The sequence below is a fragment of the Glarea lozoyensis genome (genome assembly GCF_000409485.1).
Source record: "Glarea lozoyensis ATCC 20868 chromosome Unknown GLAREA9, whole genome shotgun sequence".
NCBI classification, from domain to species: Eukaryota; Fungi; Ascomycota; class Leotiomycetes; order Helotiales; family Helotiaceae; genus Glarea; species Glarea lozoyensis.
The window spans coordinates 164263-182370 of NW_007361004.1; the positions used below are offsets into that span (position 1 = coordinate 164263).

Here is an 18108-nt window from a genome sequence, read left to right on the forward strand (position 1 = left end):
TTACAAGAAGTCACTTAAATGTTGAGAGGCAAAGTCGAACTCAGCATTCTTTCCGATGAAGATTGGGTTGAGTAATAGATGGACAATTTTCTCAACAAGCTTCCTGTAAAATCGGAACGTGTCTTCAAAAGCAACACCAACAGCTCTGTAAATGATCTCGCTTTCAATTTCTTCAAGATCGGGACCCGAAGAGTGTGGTTTTGCTGAGCGAGAAGTCTTTTTTAGCTTCTTCGCAACAGTTTTTGGACGCTTGGGTTTTCTTGAGTCCTCATCCGTATCAGATCCGGAGTAGGCTGCCAACAGCGTTTCACGGTGGAATGTATCGCTCTTCGACGTCTGGCGGGTGGTTCTCTTTGGCGTGAGCCGCTCCAAGTCTGCCAGCAACGACGACGGGACACTTCTCTTGGTGATCGTTGGGGGAGGGCTCTCATCTTTCTTCGCGGTCGAGGTTGTTGCCGGTCTCCTGCGTTTAGTCATGTCAGGGTTGCTAGCCAAAAGAGAAGCCTTTTTGGTCTTGGTGTGGTCAGCGGTAGTTGATTTACCCTTGCCCTGACAGTATCAGCGTCCAGTACCTGTCGATGGATAAGAATCAAACCTACTTTGATGTTTCTGGCGGGCAGGTCCTTATCATCATATTCTCTGTTGGGCTTCACAGCAGCTAATCCTTTCTTCTTTTTCACCGTCATGTTTGGCACGGTAGACTTGATCTTCTGGACATCAACTTCAACACGACTCGATGAGGATACTGGGAGAGTTCTCTCGGAAGATCCTGAATTGATAGATATCAGCTAAATGAACGACATGTAAGTCATCGCGAAGGCCATACCGCTATGCTTCGACGTCAAGTCAATCTTCTTGTGGAGACTGGTCGAAATGGACGCGTCGGATCCGATCTTGACTTTATTTTCATTCCGAATTGTTTGGGAGGGGGGAAATTAGAGTGTAGACGTTGCTGCTCCTGAGGATTGCCTTTCGGCTTTCGTTGGCGGTTCATTGTGATGCAGCGTATAAAGGGACGACTGCTTCGGGCGTGTTGCTGAAGAAGAAAAATGTTGAAATAAATGAGGGGAAGAATATTCCCAACGCGTCTGAAGACTTGGAATTCATGACAGTGAATATTTGCTTAGTAAAAATGAGAATTGGATACATTCACTTCAAAGCAAATCTCGACAAACGCGTAACACGCGTCGCCCATAAACGCCATTTTGAACCAAAGGTTTATTGAATAGAGAAGAAGAATGTAGTATCCAAGAAGACATCCACTCAGTTGAGATGGTTATCTACTGAGTGGAATCAGCCAGAAGCAGAAAACGGGAAAACACCCGTTCGGTTAAGATGACAATATATTGACTTAAGCAAAGGGAATGAACATAATAAGAAGATGCGGGTTCTGTTGAGAGAGCAACCTTGGGTGCTCAAACCCGAATTGACACCAGAATATATTAATTGGTCACTTTTCGCAGAATGAAAAGTAGTGACATGGTCACATGTTTCGATTGATTCTGTAGAAATAAAATTCTAAGTCAATCAGTAGTCTGATCCTAAATCCGTTAAATAAAATGTAACCAATAAACGACCTGTAGCTAGCAAATAAACCGTGGCTAACAAAGAAATTGTAATTAACAAATAAACTACAACTAACAAATAGACTGTAACTAAAGAACTTGATCTCGAATGGAACGGAGTATGAAAAAATACTCCTACTTTTCATAATATTGTAATCGAAAAATTAAGACTACGACTGCTCGTGTTAGCTGGAAAATAATGTAAAAAAAGGACAGATATATTGGGAGTTTAAAATTGGCTCAAAATGCAAAAGAAATACACCTCGCCTCAGGTCGGTGTACCGGGAAACTTTCAAACGTCGCCGCTAAACGAATATGTTTGAGGCTTCTCTAGCGTGAGTATATTCTATGAAGAGGCAACCATGACGAAAGGCAGTCGTTAAAGCTTGGTATTTGAGTATAAACAGAAGATACTATCACATTTAAGGATGCGTATGCGACCCCAATACTCAGCTACGCATGCGTCGCTGCCCCCGCTAGATCGGAGTACTAGCATTCATATAACCCAGGAAGAACTCCTGGACTCGTATGTTCAATTACGCGATTTTGCTTTATTAAAGTATTTAAATACAAGGTTGGAAGATGAATAGTCATTGGCTGGATATTGCCACTGTTTTGCCGGTGGTTGAGTGATGGTAATAGTGAAGTGAATGCGTGGTGGGGGGATCCGAGCTTTTATGATCGTAAGGGCGATACCACTGTGAGGCGGATCGGAACCGCAGTGTTTTCGATCTACAAGAATGATTCCGTTGTTTGAAAGCCTATTTGGAAATTGAGTAAAGAATGGGGGTAGTATGTCGATAGTCATCTACGTTGCAGAGAGAAGAAAGTGTTGTTCGGACAACAGAGAAGGAATAGTACACGTGACTTGCAAGGACCTCACATCGTGAGATTTCAGCCCACCTATTTCAGTATCAGAGAACTACGCCTCGCGAGAAGTTGGGATTAATAACTCTGGTTTTTCCAGTCATAAGTCTCGTAACGTGAGGTTGGATGTAGAGAAAGAGTTTTCCTATTCCGCCAGCCCAGGGGGTGGGTAACTTCGTTAAATATACACCATCTAAAATTTTCATCAGAACAACAAGAGCTTCTTTTAAAACTCGAGTCACATGTAAGAGGTATCCCTTCACCACTCAGTCTAAGCACGGCTCAAAGCTTTCCACAAGCTGGCAATATTTTACAAAGGTATCATAGGGGATATATGGATGCGTTAGTCAAGCACAACTTCGGAAAAGTACTAATATATCACATATCACCCTACCAAAAACCTCTTTCAATAATACATATAGTAGTTTAGTCCTTAATATACTTTGATTAAGTATTTTTTAGTTACGGATAAGAGTATAAAACCATGTTTTGCGACCTCAAATATTGGTTAAAACCCAATTGTGCTTAATTACCACCTAACGATTCCATGCACCCGCTGGGTATCTCTACGGGAACGAAAAAAATGTCTCATTTTAGTACAAGCCTATACCTTACCACACTAAAATCTTCCTCTGTTTTGTACCTTTTTACACCCTATAAGTCTAACAAGAAACATATTTCTAGATTTATAAATTTTTAAAAGGATATAGATGTCCTCTATTGACTTATTATTCTTTATATACTAATGTCTTATACTATAGTGGTGATTTTGGCGTATACACCACAATGGGACGTAAAAAGGTTTCCGTAACAAGTAGACCGAATAAACTGGACAATCAGCATTCTTACTGATTCCCGAAGTTATATTCACAATATCACAATTAAAGCAACTAAAAAATGTCTTCGCGATTCTAACTGTTGTTTACTACTTAATTCGTTCTTAATATAAAGGTAATGTACATTATTGACTTATCCGCCTCTGAGATTTACCTAAACACCAAGAATTAAGCTGGTTTAATTTTACCGACACTATCTCATTGGGGGTATACACTGTAGTCTTACTGTCTTAAGAAGTAACCAGGAAATGTCATTTGGTTACATAGGCCGATAAAGCTGGTTGATCCAAAACACCTAGCCAGCCACATACTATGTTCATTAATAACCGTTAATGATAGGTTTGTATCTATATACATTTGTTAATAAAGCCTATAGTCGTAGTTAGAATAATAGCACACCATGCATGAATTACTGATTGATTCGTTGATTATTCAATCATCAGTGTTCATTGTATAGACCTGATCCCCTCTATCATCACATCCCATATCCCAAACCCATTCCCCCCATTCCCCTTTTCCTACTCCCCTTTCTTCTCTCCTTCACCATCCAAACCTCCCCTTCCTCCAAACCTCCACCCCTCCCCTCCCCTCCCATCCCCATCCACCATCCTTAACACCTCGCCCTACCCATCCCAAGAACCAGAACCCCAAGCACCATCCCCCAATCCATCATTCCCCTTCTCAAATCTCACGGTAAGCTTTATCCTCCTCATCCCCGAGGCTTAAGCAGGCAAACCACTCACTCTAGACAGAAAAAAAGACCGTGCCCGCCCGACAAGAGCGTGTGAGAACGAGAAAGCATGCGGAAAACCACATTAGACGTGAAAGGGATTCATGTATAATTCAAGTCATCAAGTAGGTAGGTCAACGGACTCCAATTCCGTTTATTTATGGTGATAAGCAAGACTACAGAAATTCCCCTGCTGCGTAATGATTCAGTCAAGGAGCCGAGTGATTGACAGACAAGTGGCCATCCATCACCCCACCGCCCCTATGATTCCAAAAACTCACTCACACCTTCACCAATGATTTCCCAGACACTCCATCCCATGTCCCCAAAAACAAATCCAGCCCCACCCCTCGGATCGAGCGCCCCCTAGTATCCCCGCGTCGATCCCCAGCATGTAAAATGAGCATAGCATACAGTAAGCCGCTTCGCTTTACACTTTACCCCAAAAGAAGACAGCCTCATCAAATACGTAAAATTTAATATATATCTCTCGTATTACTAAGCTACGTAAACACGAGAACCACTATCCGCCTCGTAATAATGCCTCCTCATAAACAATGCCAAATAAACTAGGGGGTATGATGCTAGAAACCCTAAACGCCTGCCCCAAAACTCCAAGCCACGCCGCAAAACAACACAAAAAAAAAATCGCTCAGGGATAACACGTTCGTGTATCGAGGGTCTAGAGGCTAAGCCTTTCGTGATAGCGGGGCGGTTTTCAGGCACCCGAATCCGGGGTTTGAAGGTGCGGTATTTTTCGCATCTGGGTTTTCCGAGAGGTAGATGGCGCCGTGTTTGCGTGCGAAGATTGCGCGTCTAAAACCGTTTCGTTAGTTGGTTGTGGTTTAATTTGGGGGAAGGGTCTGGGGCGCCTTACAAACTACCGAATTTCTCGACCGCCTCGACGCACAGGACTGTGATGAGGAAGAGAATGACCACGCCGACGACCAGCACGTCGCTGTATTCGCGCACCACGTAGGTTGCTTGTTGCCGCACGAGGTAGGTTTTGAGGGGGGTGTAGGGCGTGTGGCCGCAGGGTGCGGTGGGAGGGGCTTCGGAGATGGTGATTTCGATGGTGGTGCTGGGTGTGTCGGACCAAATTGCTGGGGCGGAGGAGCTTATGGATTCGAGGTAGCGTGCTGTGTCTTGTTCACGGAGGAGGGTGAGGTCGCTGGTTGGACGCGCGGGGAGGGCGTCTGTGGTTTCGTCTTTTGTTGGGGGGTGGGCGAGAGAGAGGAGGAATGCAGAGGATAGAGGTCGTTCGGCTGTGAGTGTGTCGAGGTAGGTGGATTTTGAGGTTGGTGTGATGGGATGGTTGTCGATTATGAGGTCTTCATGATCGAGTTGGTGGTCTGGGAAATGTGGTTCGGCGAGTCTTGTTGGCGGGGTATTTGGTCCGTCGACTGAGCGAAGCGCTTCTCTACATGATCCGTATTCACATGATGTTGAGGAGAGCGTTTTGTGTGAGAGAGGCAGTGGAGATGAGGTCGCGAGACGAATAAAAAGTAATAGTGAAAGTGGTGATGTTGGCTTCATGTTGACGGTTGAGGGCTTATGTTGCAGAGGTCGGATTTCGAGTGACCTTGCGGCTGTTGTTCGTGAGGCTTAACAGCAAACGATTTTGGTTGGGTGCAGACGGACGGTCTTATTTCAATGAAGCAAACGGATTATTTGGATGAGAGTAGAGAATGGTGAAATCTTCCGTGAATCTTTGCAATATGAATCCGAAAATCAAGTGATACTGAAATGCAGCAAAGCAGATTCACAGAATTCCGAGGGGTTATTGAACCTTTAAGGCCTGGGCCTGTCGGCCAGTTGCATGCCTGGCTGTGATTGCACAGATCTTTGGTGGAATGTATGCTGGCGCTGCTTCCCTGCAATACGTTAGTCCTTCCGCGGCTGTACCAAGGATTGCCTGTGGGTGTTGCCCGTGGCTAAACATGCAGGGTCGCAATTTGGGTCGAATCGACTTACAAAGCGTTGTCATGCTTCGGTTAGGGACTTTCATTGGATGGGTGAAAGGATCTCTGCGCTGGAGAGTCGAAAGCCACAAAAAGAAACCGAATATTTGGTGAACCGAAAGGGCATGGTTGAAGGACCCTGCGCCCGAATATTGCCCCGCCGACTCGTAAATAATTCGAGTGGTTTTGTCGACTTTGGGAATATGTTCTCTTGTTCGAATCTAGAGGCCTTGGTAGTGTATCCAGATGCAGCTGTCTACCGCTAGTTCAGGAACCTTCTGGGTTTGGTTAGAGGAAAAACAACAACACAATAATCTATCAAGCCATGCAGCACGTCAGATCAGCCTGAATTTGCTGCTCAGGAAAACAAAAACACCTGACAGCCTTTGACGAAAAGAAATTGTGAAGAGGCTTGGATGCGAAGCGAGTGCTGACTGTTCCCTAGCTGGGATACAAGATCTACACTAATGTAAATCCTTTTAAATAAGGTTGTCAATGCGCTGCTTGCTGCTACCCAACAAGCGGCTGCCTTCTGTAATTTGAGAGGCCAATTGTATTGCTTGGCGACGTAAAGCTTTTGAACAGCTGAAGGAGTGAAGACTCGAGAGTTTTGGTGGCTGGCTGGGTTCATTCCGTTTTTGGATGTCACTCTATACGCTAGTTAGCACGTTTCTTGCCTTTCAATCATCATTCACGCTTGTCCACGCTTGTCCTCGACTATCGATATCAACCCACGTGTCTGTCCCATTCTGACTTGGCACGAGGTACTTATTTCCACCTATTACTATCAGACAGCAACTTAGAACTTTTTATGACCCAGCATAATACCTTCGTAATTCACGTATCTTTTTCGTTCTCTCGTGTCCCACTTGCGCTGAGTTTGACTGCCGTCTCACAGGATTTCCGTTTCACACGCCTGAATCTTCAACTTTCGGGCAGATCTGCAGAACTAGCAGAATAAATCGGTGCGCAACTGACAGTCAAAACAAGCCTAACAATTCGGAAATCGCCCTGTGGATAGTCGGCCGTTTCAATGCGGTGCTCGTGCTGGCCGATTCTGAGCGGCATTTCATGTCACGAGACCTGGGATCTTGACGGGGTGACTTCGTCAGCGAAACTTGCCAAGTCAAACCTATAAACCTCAGCGATACCTCCGTCCATTTGTTTTGGACCTTTTGTCCCTTGCACTGGGCCGCCATTGTCCTCAATCGTCGTGTCTCCTCGCGACGGATTTCCTGTGTGTGATCGGATCAACCATACGTCTCTCCCCAATCGTCACATCTTCACGCGACACAATTCCTGCGAGCGAGTCGACTATCCATACATCTCAGGGATGCTCAATTTTAAGTATGTCAGCGCGAGAAGCTTCTTTCATGGCATCCCATGCGCTCTCGTCATCTTCTTACTGTACCGAACACACAGATGATACCAAAATCGTATATCGGAACGAATCAGAATTAATCGTTCGTAGAATATGAAAATCCGACTAACTTCCTTCAGGAGCAGGTCGCTTAGGTCGACTCGAGATTGACAATGTCAGACAATCCCATAATCATGTAGATGACCTTTAAGAGGAACATTCAAACGACCAAGGTATCGCTATCCGCTATTCCTTTCAGTAGCGAAAATGTTCACGAGTAATTTTGCTGGTACAGCAACTGCACGATCCAGTAAAGTAACAGCGCTGCTGCTGCTAGAAAATCAGAGACTGTTCCCAATCTGTCTTACATTTTGCAACTCGCAAAAATACTGAGTTCTATCTACCAATAGCTCCATTGAGAATATGGAGTGTTGACAACCACTAGATAGAAGTCTCAGAGATACCATTACATGCCGTGAACAAGCCGACTAATGTAATTTTGTGGCCCGAGCATCTAGCATCTTAAATCGCATGCTAGAATCCCATCATGGATTGTTGTCCTTCGGTAAATGCGTTGAGACACATCAGTAGAGACCTCCACCATCATTATTATCTGCCGCACCAATCGTACAAATCGTTTGCTCTCGTCGCCCAAACTCAATTCAAGGACGAGACAAACGATAGCCGCACCAAGAATTCTGAACGTCTCAAAAGTGTGGGGTACCAAGCTATTTGGCCGATGATGCGGTTGAGGAATGCCTCTAAACGTTGTGGAGATGGTGTCAAACAGCAAGTCGAGACGGATACAATACAAAAGCTTTGCTCGTAGAATGATCGACGCGAGGTTTTATGACGACGACCGCTAGAAGCTTCTTGATTTCAGTTTGACGTCTTGGGACTCTTGAAGTCGCAACGTGGAGGTCCATGGCACTCACGGACGTGAGTCAAAGCTTTGTAGAATAATAGATTTGGAAGTAGGAAATATCTGAAAAATTGCACGCAAAATGAAAGCTAATGAAAGTTCCTAAAAAAGAAGGAAAATAGTATCAGCATGAGCTCTGGCCATGATCTTGACCTCTGAGATGGATCTCGATGTTATATGATAACGTGTAAATAAACCGCGATGAGAAAAGAATAAAAACAAACGGTTAGATAATGAAGGCGAAATAGCAAAAATAGCGCCTACATAGTATAGCAACTAGCGTACGAGTAGAATGAATCAAAGGTTCAAGAGAGCTTCTCGCATAGCAAATATTAGTAAATTGCATTCCGGTCAAAGATAATGGTGTTGATGGTGTTGAAGAAATCATGTATGCCAGACAAATCTAAACAATACGGTGACCAGTTCATCCACAAAAACATTCTTGACCCACTAGCAAGGCCACACCCGAGGCTGACAACTTTTTTAAACCCAACATCACAACACGCAACCAAAAGCTTATGAGGACGTTCCTCAATTATGGTGCCCAGCCAGGCGCCTTCCATTTCGACAACTACAAAGCCCAAATACCCTCCAGCACCAACCTTGACGCGCAGTACAACTCTCCCTACTCACGCCCCTCAAGCCGCCCCTAATCGAACACTTCTCGCGCCGGAAGATGCTATATACCAAGGATCACCTCCGCGAAAACAGTCGCCGGCGGTGAAAAAGCTGCACCATGATTTGCGCATGACCAATGGGTCGAATGGGTTGGAGGGGAATGCGCCGGTTTTGCAGAGAGGGAGGGGGAAGTCAAGGAATCGAAGTGGGAGCAGGAAACGGAAGGTTAAATGGAGCAAGCTTTTGTGGTTGAAACAATCGTGTAAGAAAAATCGCATAGTAGAATATGGATGTGATTCTGATGATTATTAGATCCGGATAATTATACGGACCAAGCGACCTTTCTAGAGAAACTCCAGCGAAACCCCCGCCTCCAACCGTACGATTTCTGGCCCCTCGTGGCAGACTCAACGGTCATTGTACAACATGTATGCTCCGTGGTGATCTTTACGGTCTGCTTCATCGGAATCGTACAAGATCGCATATCACCAGTTGCAGTAGTCGGATGTGGAAGCATTGCGACGGTCATTGGATGGTTATTGTGGGATTGGTGGATTGGACAAGACGACCTCCCAAAACCCCTACCTCATCGCATTCTGCCAGCTGCCCCATATGATTCCAAAGTCTCAGCTGCAAGCTCGACTTCGAATCTAGGTCAACACGGTCCAAAACCCTCGTCTTTGGTGGCTAGACACTCGCATTCTGCATCCGCTTCTTCTATATACTCTGCGACATCACAAATGACATCTCAGAGTCCTCGACTGATACCAAGCTTTCCACCTGGAACCTCGGCCGCTCTAAGTCAACGCACTTCATTGCGATTATCAACCATCAAATCAGCAGTGCTGATCTACTTTGTGTTACTCGGCCTCTCCCCCATCTTAAAATCCCTCACAAAATCCACGACTGACGATTCAATCTGGGCAATGTCATTCGTCCTCTTCGCAATCAACATCTTCTTCTTCGATTACAAAACCCCTGAAATCTCAGCCGGAATAAAAAACATCCCGGCATCGCTTAGCACAAACGCAGCATTAATGGCCAGCACCGTCCTCGCAAGCCGTCTCCCAAGCACCGGCCAAGTCTTCAGCCTGACGCTCTTCAGCATCGAGGTCTTTGGCCTCTTCCCCGTGTTCCGACGATACGCTAAACAGCGCACCTGGCGCGGCCATCTCACACTTACATGTCTCCTTATCGTCGGCGCAAGTGGTGGTGTGGGTTTATGTCTCGGTCATGGCGGGGATGGCGAGGGAATTTTGGATTTCCCCTGGAAAGCTGGCTTGACGGGTGTGGTTATCGGTTCGATCTCTACATGTCTGGCTATGGGCGGGTGTAGTTGGTGGTTAATCGGACTACAGAAATATAAGAATGAGATTCATGGGCCGTGGGATGCGGCGCGACCGATTATTAGGAGACAGTGGGATGATTATTAGATAGGTAATAGTAATTCAGATTCGTTCCCAGTTCATCTCGTCATATCCATATATACATTTAACTCGTCGTCTCATCCATATATACAACCGCCCCAACCCAGACCCTCGCCAACCTATCCTAAACCCATCACTTACTTCCCTCCCAAGATCCCTCCGACACCTCCACATCCCAACACATTGCCCACGATACTCCCGAGCGACACGCCGTCACTTGCGCCGGTGCATTCTTGGCCGTTGGGCGAGGAGACGATTATACCTGGCCCGGATTGGGGCGTGCGTTGCTGTTGGGGGTTAGCTTTGTAGAAGGTGAGGGAAAGAAAGGGTAATGGAGGGGGAAAAGTACCTCCACAGGAGCGGCGGAAATAAATGGGAGCACGAGGGCTGTGAGGATGAATGCCAATGAGGTCTTCATCTTGAGATTTTGGCTTTGAGGATTTGATAGGGTTGGTTTTTGGTATCCAGGTGTTTGGAATGGGATTTGAGAAGTTGAGGATTGATGGCTAGGGATTCTGGTCTTTGGAGTTCGTTGAACTGCTCTGCTCTACTCCGATTCTCCAGACAGCAATAATAGCGATCTTATACTCACTCACCCATTCAATCATCACAAGCTTTCTCCACGTCCTCGGCACCCCACTGAGATCTGCATCTGCCTTTGCGGGGAACGCTATTCCTGTCATGTCAGGAATTGAGTTTAGCATTTCGGGCTATATCCTCCTGTTTTTGCACATGGTGTTGTTCGTTTTCGAGCTCTGTGTTTTCTGCATCGCTACGAGTTCTACCGTGAGAGATTTTGTTAACAAATTTTCTGGATTATGTAGGCCTTGGTAAGGCGATTAAAAAATTCAATTGAATAGGATGCTGAATAGTTGTCGGTACCAGAAACAAGCATCTCATTCGCTCGGCACTCACTAACCTCTCCATGTGGGGAAATGCGGGGAGGAACCCGAGGCGTTTTAAATGCCGGAGTTTGTTCTTCGCGAAGACTTACCTTTGCAAGGTCCTGTCAGATGAGGGATTGACGTAGTTGGTTCTCTTAGTTGAGGTTGTTAGGTTAGTTGAGGTTATGGGATCTGGAGGAGGAGGAGGAGGTTTGCGGTTTTAGGTTTGTGGGGGTGGGGATGCCGAGGTATGGGAGGATTTCTGGGCTAGGAAGTGCGAATGGTGTTGTTTATGTTGGAGTAAGCGAAAGACGATAAGTGTTATTTTGTGCCTGGAACGTCGATGCAGAAGTTTTGAGGCGTAGGTGGGTGAGAGATGGGACTTGTTCATCTACTCGTTGGAACTTGTCTAGATTTTTTGGCAAAGAGAGCTTGAAAACTCAGGACACAATTGAGGAGTACTAAGTTTAAATGCTTTTTTTGCCATTGCGAATATCTTTTATCACAGCTCTGTGCAAAACTGATGTGAACTCTAGAAAGTGCAGGGCCTCTTAGACAACACTAGCCTTTTGGTGATCCTGTAGCCTTTTGGTGATCATGGATATGGCACTAAAAGAGACGACAGAATAATCTATTCAAGTGCATGACGTGGTTATTGAACCTATCGAATGTGACTTTACAGATACACACTCTACGGGGACGGATTAAACCCGAGATTTTGCTCACCTGGCCTTTCTACTCCTATTCTACCACAACGCTCGAATATATCAAGTTTCTAGTAATATATAATAGGAAATAGGACTATTCTTAAGTAGATAGTAGCTTTTAGGGACAATCTATCTTCAATAATAGTAGATATTTGTGAATATCTAAAGAAAAATCGGGTGTAGTAGGCACGAGCCAGGTACGCAAAATCTCGGATTTAATCCGTCCCCGTAGAGACACACTATATTTTAAAGTATTTTGTTGACAGCTCCAACATTATTGATAGATAAACTATAGCTGAAGTATGTGATTGCTTGTACTCTCCAAAGTGGCGCAATTCGAGTCCTCGAACGAAAAATCAAGCACCAATATTTCCTATTAATTGTATGGAAAGATTGTAAGTAATTTATATTGTAGGATATGCGTCTTAGACTCAAGTTAGCAAGTTCTCATTTCATCCAAGAGGGCCCCTCTAATAATAGAGAAGAAGGATTTATTCAAAGAAATGTACTCACAGAATCTCCCCCCAAGGAAACACACCCACAAAGGGCCCAATAACCCTCTCCCACATCTCAATTTCCCCCACCAACCCCTCCTTCCTCATTTCCTCCTCCCTCACCACCTCATACACCCTTCTCTCCTCCCCCCTCATCTGCCTCTCCACTTCCCGTTCCCGATCTACATATCGTCTTAACAAAGCCTCCATCAAAACCTCCATCGCATCCTCGACCTCCTCGTCACTAGCACTCTCTCTTTGCAGTGCCCTTAGCACTCACAACTCCACCCACGGACTCACAGCATCCACAACCTCCTTCTCGCTCCCTCCAAAAAGGTCAGCGAGCCGCACGATCTCATCAGCCGTCGCGGGGGAGTCGTTATACAATAAATTGTAAAATAATAGAGGATATCGAAGATTTCGCGCGTGAAACATATCCCGATGTTTTCCTGTGAGATGGTGTGGTTGTCTTGGTCAGTGATGCTGGATTCCCAGTATTTAATCCCGGCGTTGCAGAGGTAAGCGATGAGTCTTACGCTGTGTGTTGGGACGGTTATGGGACGAGGATCAAAGCCGTGGCCTAGACCCCTGGGGTTGAGGAGGTAGAGAGCTGATGTTGAAGGGTCGTTTTGGCAGGTTGAGATTGGATGTGCTTCAGACATCATGCCGCTGGCCTCTGGGAAAATATTTGGTGATTAGGAACTCACCTTTTCGTGTATATGAGCTTTAGAAATTCTGTTATCGTCGTTTGAGTGCATGTGAACTAGAATTTGTGTAATATTTTATATAATTCAGTCTGTTCTGAGAACAAAAGTCTTGTGGGAAACAATGTAGAGTGATTGAGTGATGTTCTGCAGTACAATTTTATTACTATGTCGAGGTGCTCTTTGTTCCTATCTGGCTGACTGTCAGTAGCGTATTACGTTGCGATGAGAAAAGGAGAGTCAAATCAGAAGGTTGGCCTGATTTTATCTTAGGATTAGTATCGTGACTATTGTTAGTTACTTCGAAGAGTTTTCATCACTAGAGTCCAGGAGTTCTTCCCGGGTCTGAATGCCAAAACCCTAATCTCGCGGAGACAGCGACGCATGGTAGCGGAGCATACGGGTTGCATACGAAACCTATATAAAGTGAAACCTTTATGAAGTTCAGTCTTTTATAAAGTTGATTCCTTTATAAAGATGTAGTGTCTTCTTCTTATGTTCAAATATCATGCTTTAACGACTGTCTGTTGTCTTGGTTGCCTCTTCTGAAAATATGCTCGACAGAGAAACTCAAATGCTCGAACCGCGGCGACGTTTGAAACTTTCCCGGTACACCAACCCGAGGCGTGGTGTATTTATTTTTCTTTTTTTCTTTTTAGCTAGCTACTAGCTTGATATATAGTGTCGTTATTTTGCGAATTGACGTTCTGTCATTTTCTGTTTATTATTCTTGATCGCGAGAAATATGGCGGTCTAGCGTAACTGCACCGACAACACTCTCTTCTTGATCGCATATTCTCATTGCTCGAGGAACTCCTCGATTTTGGTAAATATGTCATTATTCTGGAATACTTCGAAGACACTCATTGATTTTGAAGCCAATCTATGTGCTAGAATTACAGAAGATGCCAAAATACGAGATGGAACCTGCGTTTGTTGCAATATGCTTGTTTTTCTAAGAATAGTAGGATCCCAGGGTACTTCCCCAAGCTGTCCTGGCTGGATATACAACATGCCACGCGACGCACTTCCGAGAGTTTGAACTTCTTAGTACTCATACGTCGTGTGTGTAGAAAAATGCTTTATTAAAGTATTTGATTATATGCGCTAAACCGATGAATAGCGATTGGCTGGCTACTGCCATTATTTTGCCGATAGTTAAGTAAAAGTTGAGGTGAAGTGAATGGTGTAGTGGGAAATTCGAGCCTTAAGCCTAAGTTAATCGCACGACAATACAGTCACTTGTTAAGATAGATTGACCTTATGGTAATTTCGAATCCAAAAAAGCTTCGGTTACTTGACAACTAGATAAGTAGTCTGGGAGAGAATGGGAGATGATTACCTTAATAACAAACGTTGAAGTAAATAAAGTGTTCGTTTACACAAACAGAAGATAATAATAAACGGTTTCCGTGACTACAACGACTGCGACAAAAAACTATAAGATTTCGGCAGAGTTGGTGCAAGGTCAAAACGAAGCAAAGTATTACTGTTTACACTATGATTAGTATTTATTCAAATACCTCGATACAAGCGCCACGAGTTCCGACTCCCATTCCCCCGCCACGCCCACATCCAGACTCTCACCTCCGTCACATCACCACATTCACCACACCTCCCACCCATCCGGCAAAACCGAGGTCCATGCCAACCAATCAAGAACCCTCTCTCCCTTTTCCCTTTAAATAACCTAATAACGCACAATCTCGTAATAGACAAATCGAGCCTCGGTCTCCAATTGAATGCTTAATACCATGACTTGCGGTGTAGCTAGCGACGCGCGTGGCTTGTGAACACTGGACTTAGTATCCTTTACAGTTCTGGTCAGCCTTCAACGACTGCTACTGTCCCAGTTGCCTCTTCGATTAATGCTCGCCAGAGACAAATCTCGTTTACGATCTTGATCACGTTGTTTGTGGATTTTCTCGACACCGCTGAAGCTACGTGGTGTTTCTTTTGCTGTTTTTTTATGATGGATTTTTTTATGTCAAGATGAGAGGATGAGAAGTTGGTTTCCGGGTATGATCGAGTGTAATAGAAGATGGCATTTCTTTTCTCGGTGCGGAATGCAGGATACATTTGACGATCTGACTAAATCGAGTGCACGATTTCTTTCGATTCATTTTTTTGAGCGCCCTGTGTGCTTTCTTGAAATCGCTCTTCTTGCATTATTTAAAAAAGGAAACATATGACAGCGGGCCACATGGCTTAATTAATTTTATACTGGACCCTCGTGGACCCTCGAGCAGTCTTGCCAATTTGATTACCAAGAGCCTCCATTGGTAGGTACCAATACTAATGAGTATTTGCCCTAGTTATTCGTACAAAAAAAGAACAAGTTTCAAGATATACACCTTGGTTTTCGGGTCGCAGGTATTCCGACTGGGGAGGGGGCTTGACAATTCACTCTTCCACACAAGCTCCGATCGGCTAGCCTGCTTGAGTGTTACAGCTCACCAAGAGAGAGTGGGACAAGCCCACAAGTACAGAAAAGCAATACACCATAATGCCCAAAGGCAAAGTGCATTTGACTTAATTGGGCATTCAAAGAACTACTCTAATCTACCGTGACACGGCACACAACTCCAAGGTATACTAATGATTTAAGAGGTTAGTTACCAGTACCGAATGAAAACAGAAAGGTTGATACTAATCCGGAGCGATTTTGGTAACTATCAAGGTACACTATACCAAATGGGCGAGACGTCCCTCAAAGCCCTTTCACTAAAGCAGCTTCCGCAGCATATTGGAAGGACACATGAACAGCTCGCCACCTCAACCCACGCACGTTTAAAAATCACGACAACGCAGCTTTGGCACGAATCTGGCGCGTTTTGCCATCCTCAGAATATGAATGTCCAACACCATGACTTGTGATAGTAATTGGCAACTCGCTCAACTATATGGGAAGACTGAACGTCACATCTCACCGACCAGATTTCCATCAACCTGTTTGGTGATGCAGCTGTTTTTTTATAAATGCTCGCGAGATAAACATACGACAGCCGTTACTCGTGTTGTTGTGGACTTTCCGGCATCACCTCGCGATATGGCGATTTTTCTATGAGTGGCAAATACATGTTCTTATACGAGTTGCAGATGTCGCCGCTCGCGAGATGGTAGCAGTTCTTTGTCGTTTGTTCGTGGATGGGGAATCGTGATAGCGGAAGGGAAAGTTAAATTTTTATTTGGATTTGTCGTCGATTTATCAGTCAACTCATTCCTAGAATTCTTTGGTCGCCTAGAGTCATCCCAGGTCACTATTCTAGCTCAACTTGACTGATAATTGAGTAACTTCTGGGTTATCTGAGTAGTTTGAATAGCTCATGAGCATGCTGAGGAGAATTAATTAGTAATCCCCTACACTTGGGTGGCAGAAGGGTTGGCTTTTGTCCTGTTGAAATGACGCTTAAGAAAATACTCGGACGTCGATTCGTATTTTCTCCGACGACATAAAGGTAGACTTCGACAACTAGAACGCGGACAGGGTAGTATACCTCGAAAACTTGAAACAGAATCGGTTTTCGTCAGAGCCACCACACTCGAGGGTTCAAGAGTGAAAATTTGTTAGTAGGAGGTGCTAGATCAATCGGAAGCTTTCGTCTCACAGAAGCTGGATTGGAGAAATGCGAAAGAACAACATAGCAAGCTTGCTTATAAATCATCGAGTCGTGCTCAGATTATTTACGGAAGGTGGAAGTTGTGAAGCGATCTCGGCGCAGAAGAGAACTTCAGCTGCTGCTCTTGAAATTTTACCGACTTTCACTGCAACCCTTTTTAAAGAGTCATACATCACTAAAGTTGTATTTCGTATTGTGCAAAACTCAAAACTTGTCCCTGTTCCCACCACTTCCAGCCTCAGTTCGCGAGAATCATTTTTCATGCCTTCGAGAACTGACAAGTCAAAAGCGGGCTTTTCTTGACATTGTAAAAGTTCTGCCAAACCACTGGATGTCTATTTAAGTCGCGTGAATTTCTTCTCCTGCATATAACACATTCACACTATCCTTTCTACATCGCCCAACGCCCACAGAGTTATTTGGCTTTTTTCTAAAATTGCTCGGCCTGAACTCGAATTATGGAAGCTTGCTTCGAGATCTACCAAAGACGCCATCCGATCTATCATTAGAACTAACTGTAATCAGGTAATGTTACCCGAGTAATCTCGAAGGCTCGAATATTCCTAGTACAAATTCACTACATCATGACCATCAGTCATCGGTATAACACTGGACACAAGCAGCCACTGAGATAGTTTCTCACTTACCGTCGTTTGCATATTCGAAGGTGATACACAGTTCAGACGTCTCAGTCGAGGGGTTCTTGCTGTGGTCTGGAATGCTAATGCTCGAACCATTTGGGGCGGAGGCAGTGACATGCGTGTAGTGATTTATATGGGTCGCATTCACATCCTTAAATGTGGTAGTATCGTCCGCTTATATTTAAACACCGTGCTTTAACGACTGGCTCTGTGTGTCTTGGTTGGCTCTTCTGAAAATATACTCCCTAGAGAAACTCAACATTCGCTTAGCGGCGACGTTATGTTTCCAGGTATATCGACCTAAGGCTCGGTGTGTTTCTATTACCTTTATGCCTGTCATTCGGATATTTTTCTAGTCTTTGACGTATTAGACATTCTATCATTGTTGTTTTGTTATTTCTAATCGCGAGAGTTTCTCGGCATATCTTGAAATATCAATCTATTTCTTTTATAGGTAGAAGACTCCTCTAGTTCCTCAATAACTTTCTTTTTAGTCAAGAGAATTACACCTGCAAAAGTCACTGTTTTCAGTCTTGGTCATCTTTCTCCCTCTCCAACTATTTTCTTCGGTAAAACTGGTGGGAGTATCCGAGGATTTTGATGTCCAGGTGAGTATGGCACGCCTTGCAGGCCACTTCAAATCCGCCTAGAGAAAACATTCACTATCATCGATGGATCTTCGGGAGCAAGTTTTCCCGACTCTCGTAGATAGACTCTCGCGATTTTCTTCCTAGTCCTGTTGGGAACCATACCACTTTGGTATCTTGCAAAA

General features: G+C 44.6%; 4 protein-coding genes across 4 annotated transcripts; 1 reads left to right on the forward strand and 3 right to left on the reverse strand.

Annotated features, from left to right (window-relative positions):
• On the reverse strand, positions 1 to 686 carry GLAREA_08000 (uncharacterized protein; the record flags this gene model as incomplete). The annotated part of the gene is made up of 2 exons (XM_008090047.1): positions 1 to 549; positions 600 to 686. 2 exons carry the CDS (start codon positions 684 to 686, stop codon positions 1 to 3), a joined length of 636 nt encoding a protein of 211 aa, XP_008088238.1.
• A 4001-nt stretch (positions 687 to 4687) lies between these two features.
• Positions 4688 to 5534, reverse strand: GLAREA_08001 (uncharacterized protein; the record flags this gene model as incomplete). The annotated part of the gene is made up of 2 exons (XM_008090048.1): positions 4688 to 4814; positions 4876 to 5534. The coding sequence occupies 2 exons, from the start codon at positions 5532 to 5534 to the stop codon at positions 4688 to 4690; spliced, it is 786 nt and encodes a 261-aa protein (XP_008088239.1).
• A 3244-nt stretch (positions 5535 to 8778) lies between these two features.
• Positions 8779 to 10292, forward strand: GLAREA_08002 (uncharacterized protein; the record flags this gene model as incomplete). Its single annotated transcript, XM_008090049.1, has 2 exons — positions 8779 to 9121; positions 9172 to 10292. 2 exons carry the CDS (start codon positions 8779 to 8781, stop codon positions 10290 to 10292), a joined length of 1464 nt encoding a protein of 487 aa, XP_008088240.1.
• Positions 10293 to 10423: 131 nt separating this feature from the next.
• Positions 10424 to 10704, reverse strand: GLAREA_08003 (uncharacterized protein; the record flags this gene model as incomplete). Its single annotated transcript, XM_008090050.1, has 2 exons — positions 10424 to 10573; positions 10636 to 10704. The coding sequence occupies 2 exons, from the start codon at positions 10702 to 10704 to the stop codon at positions 10424 to 10426; spliced, it is 219 nt and encodes a 72-aa protein (XP_008088241.1).
• Positions 10705 to 18108: the final 7404 nt, after the last annotated feature.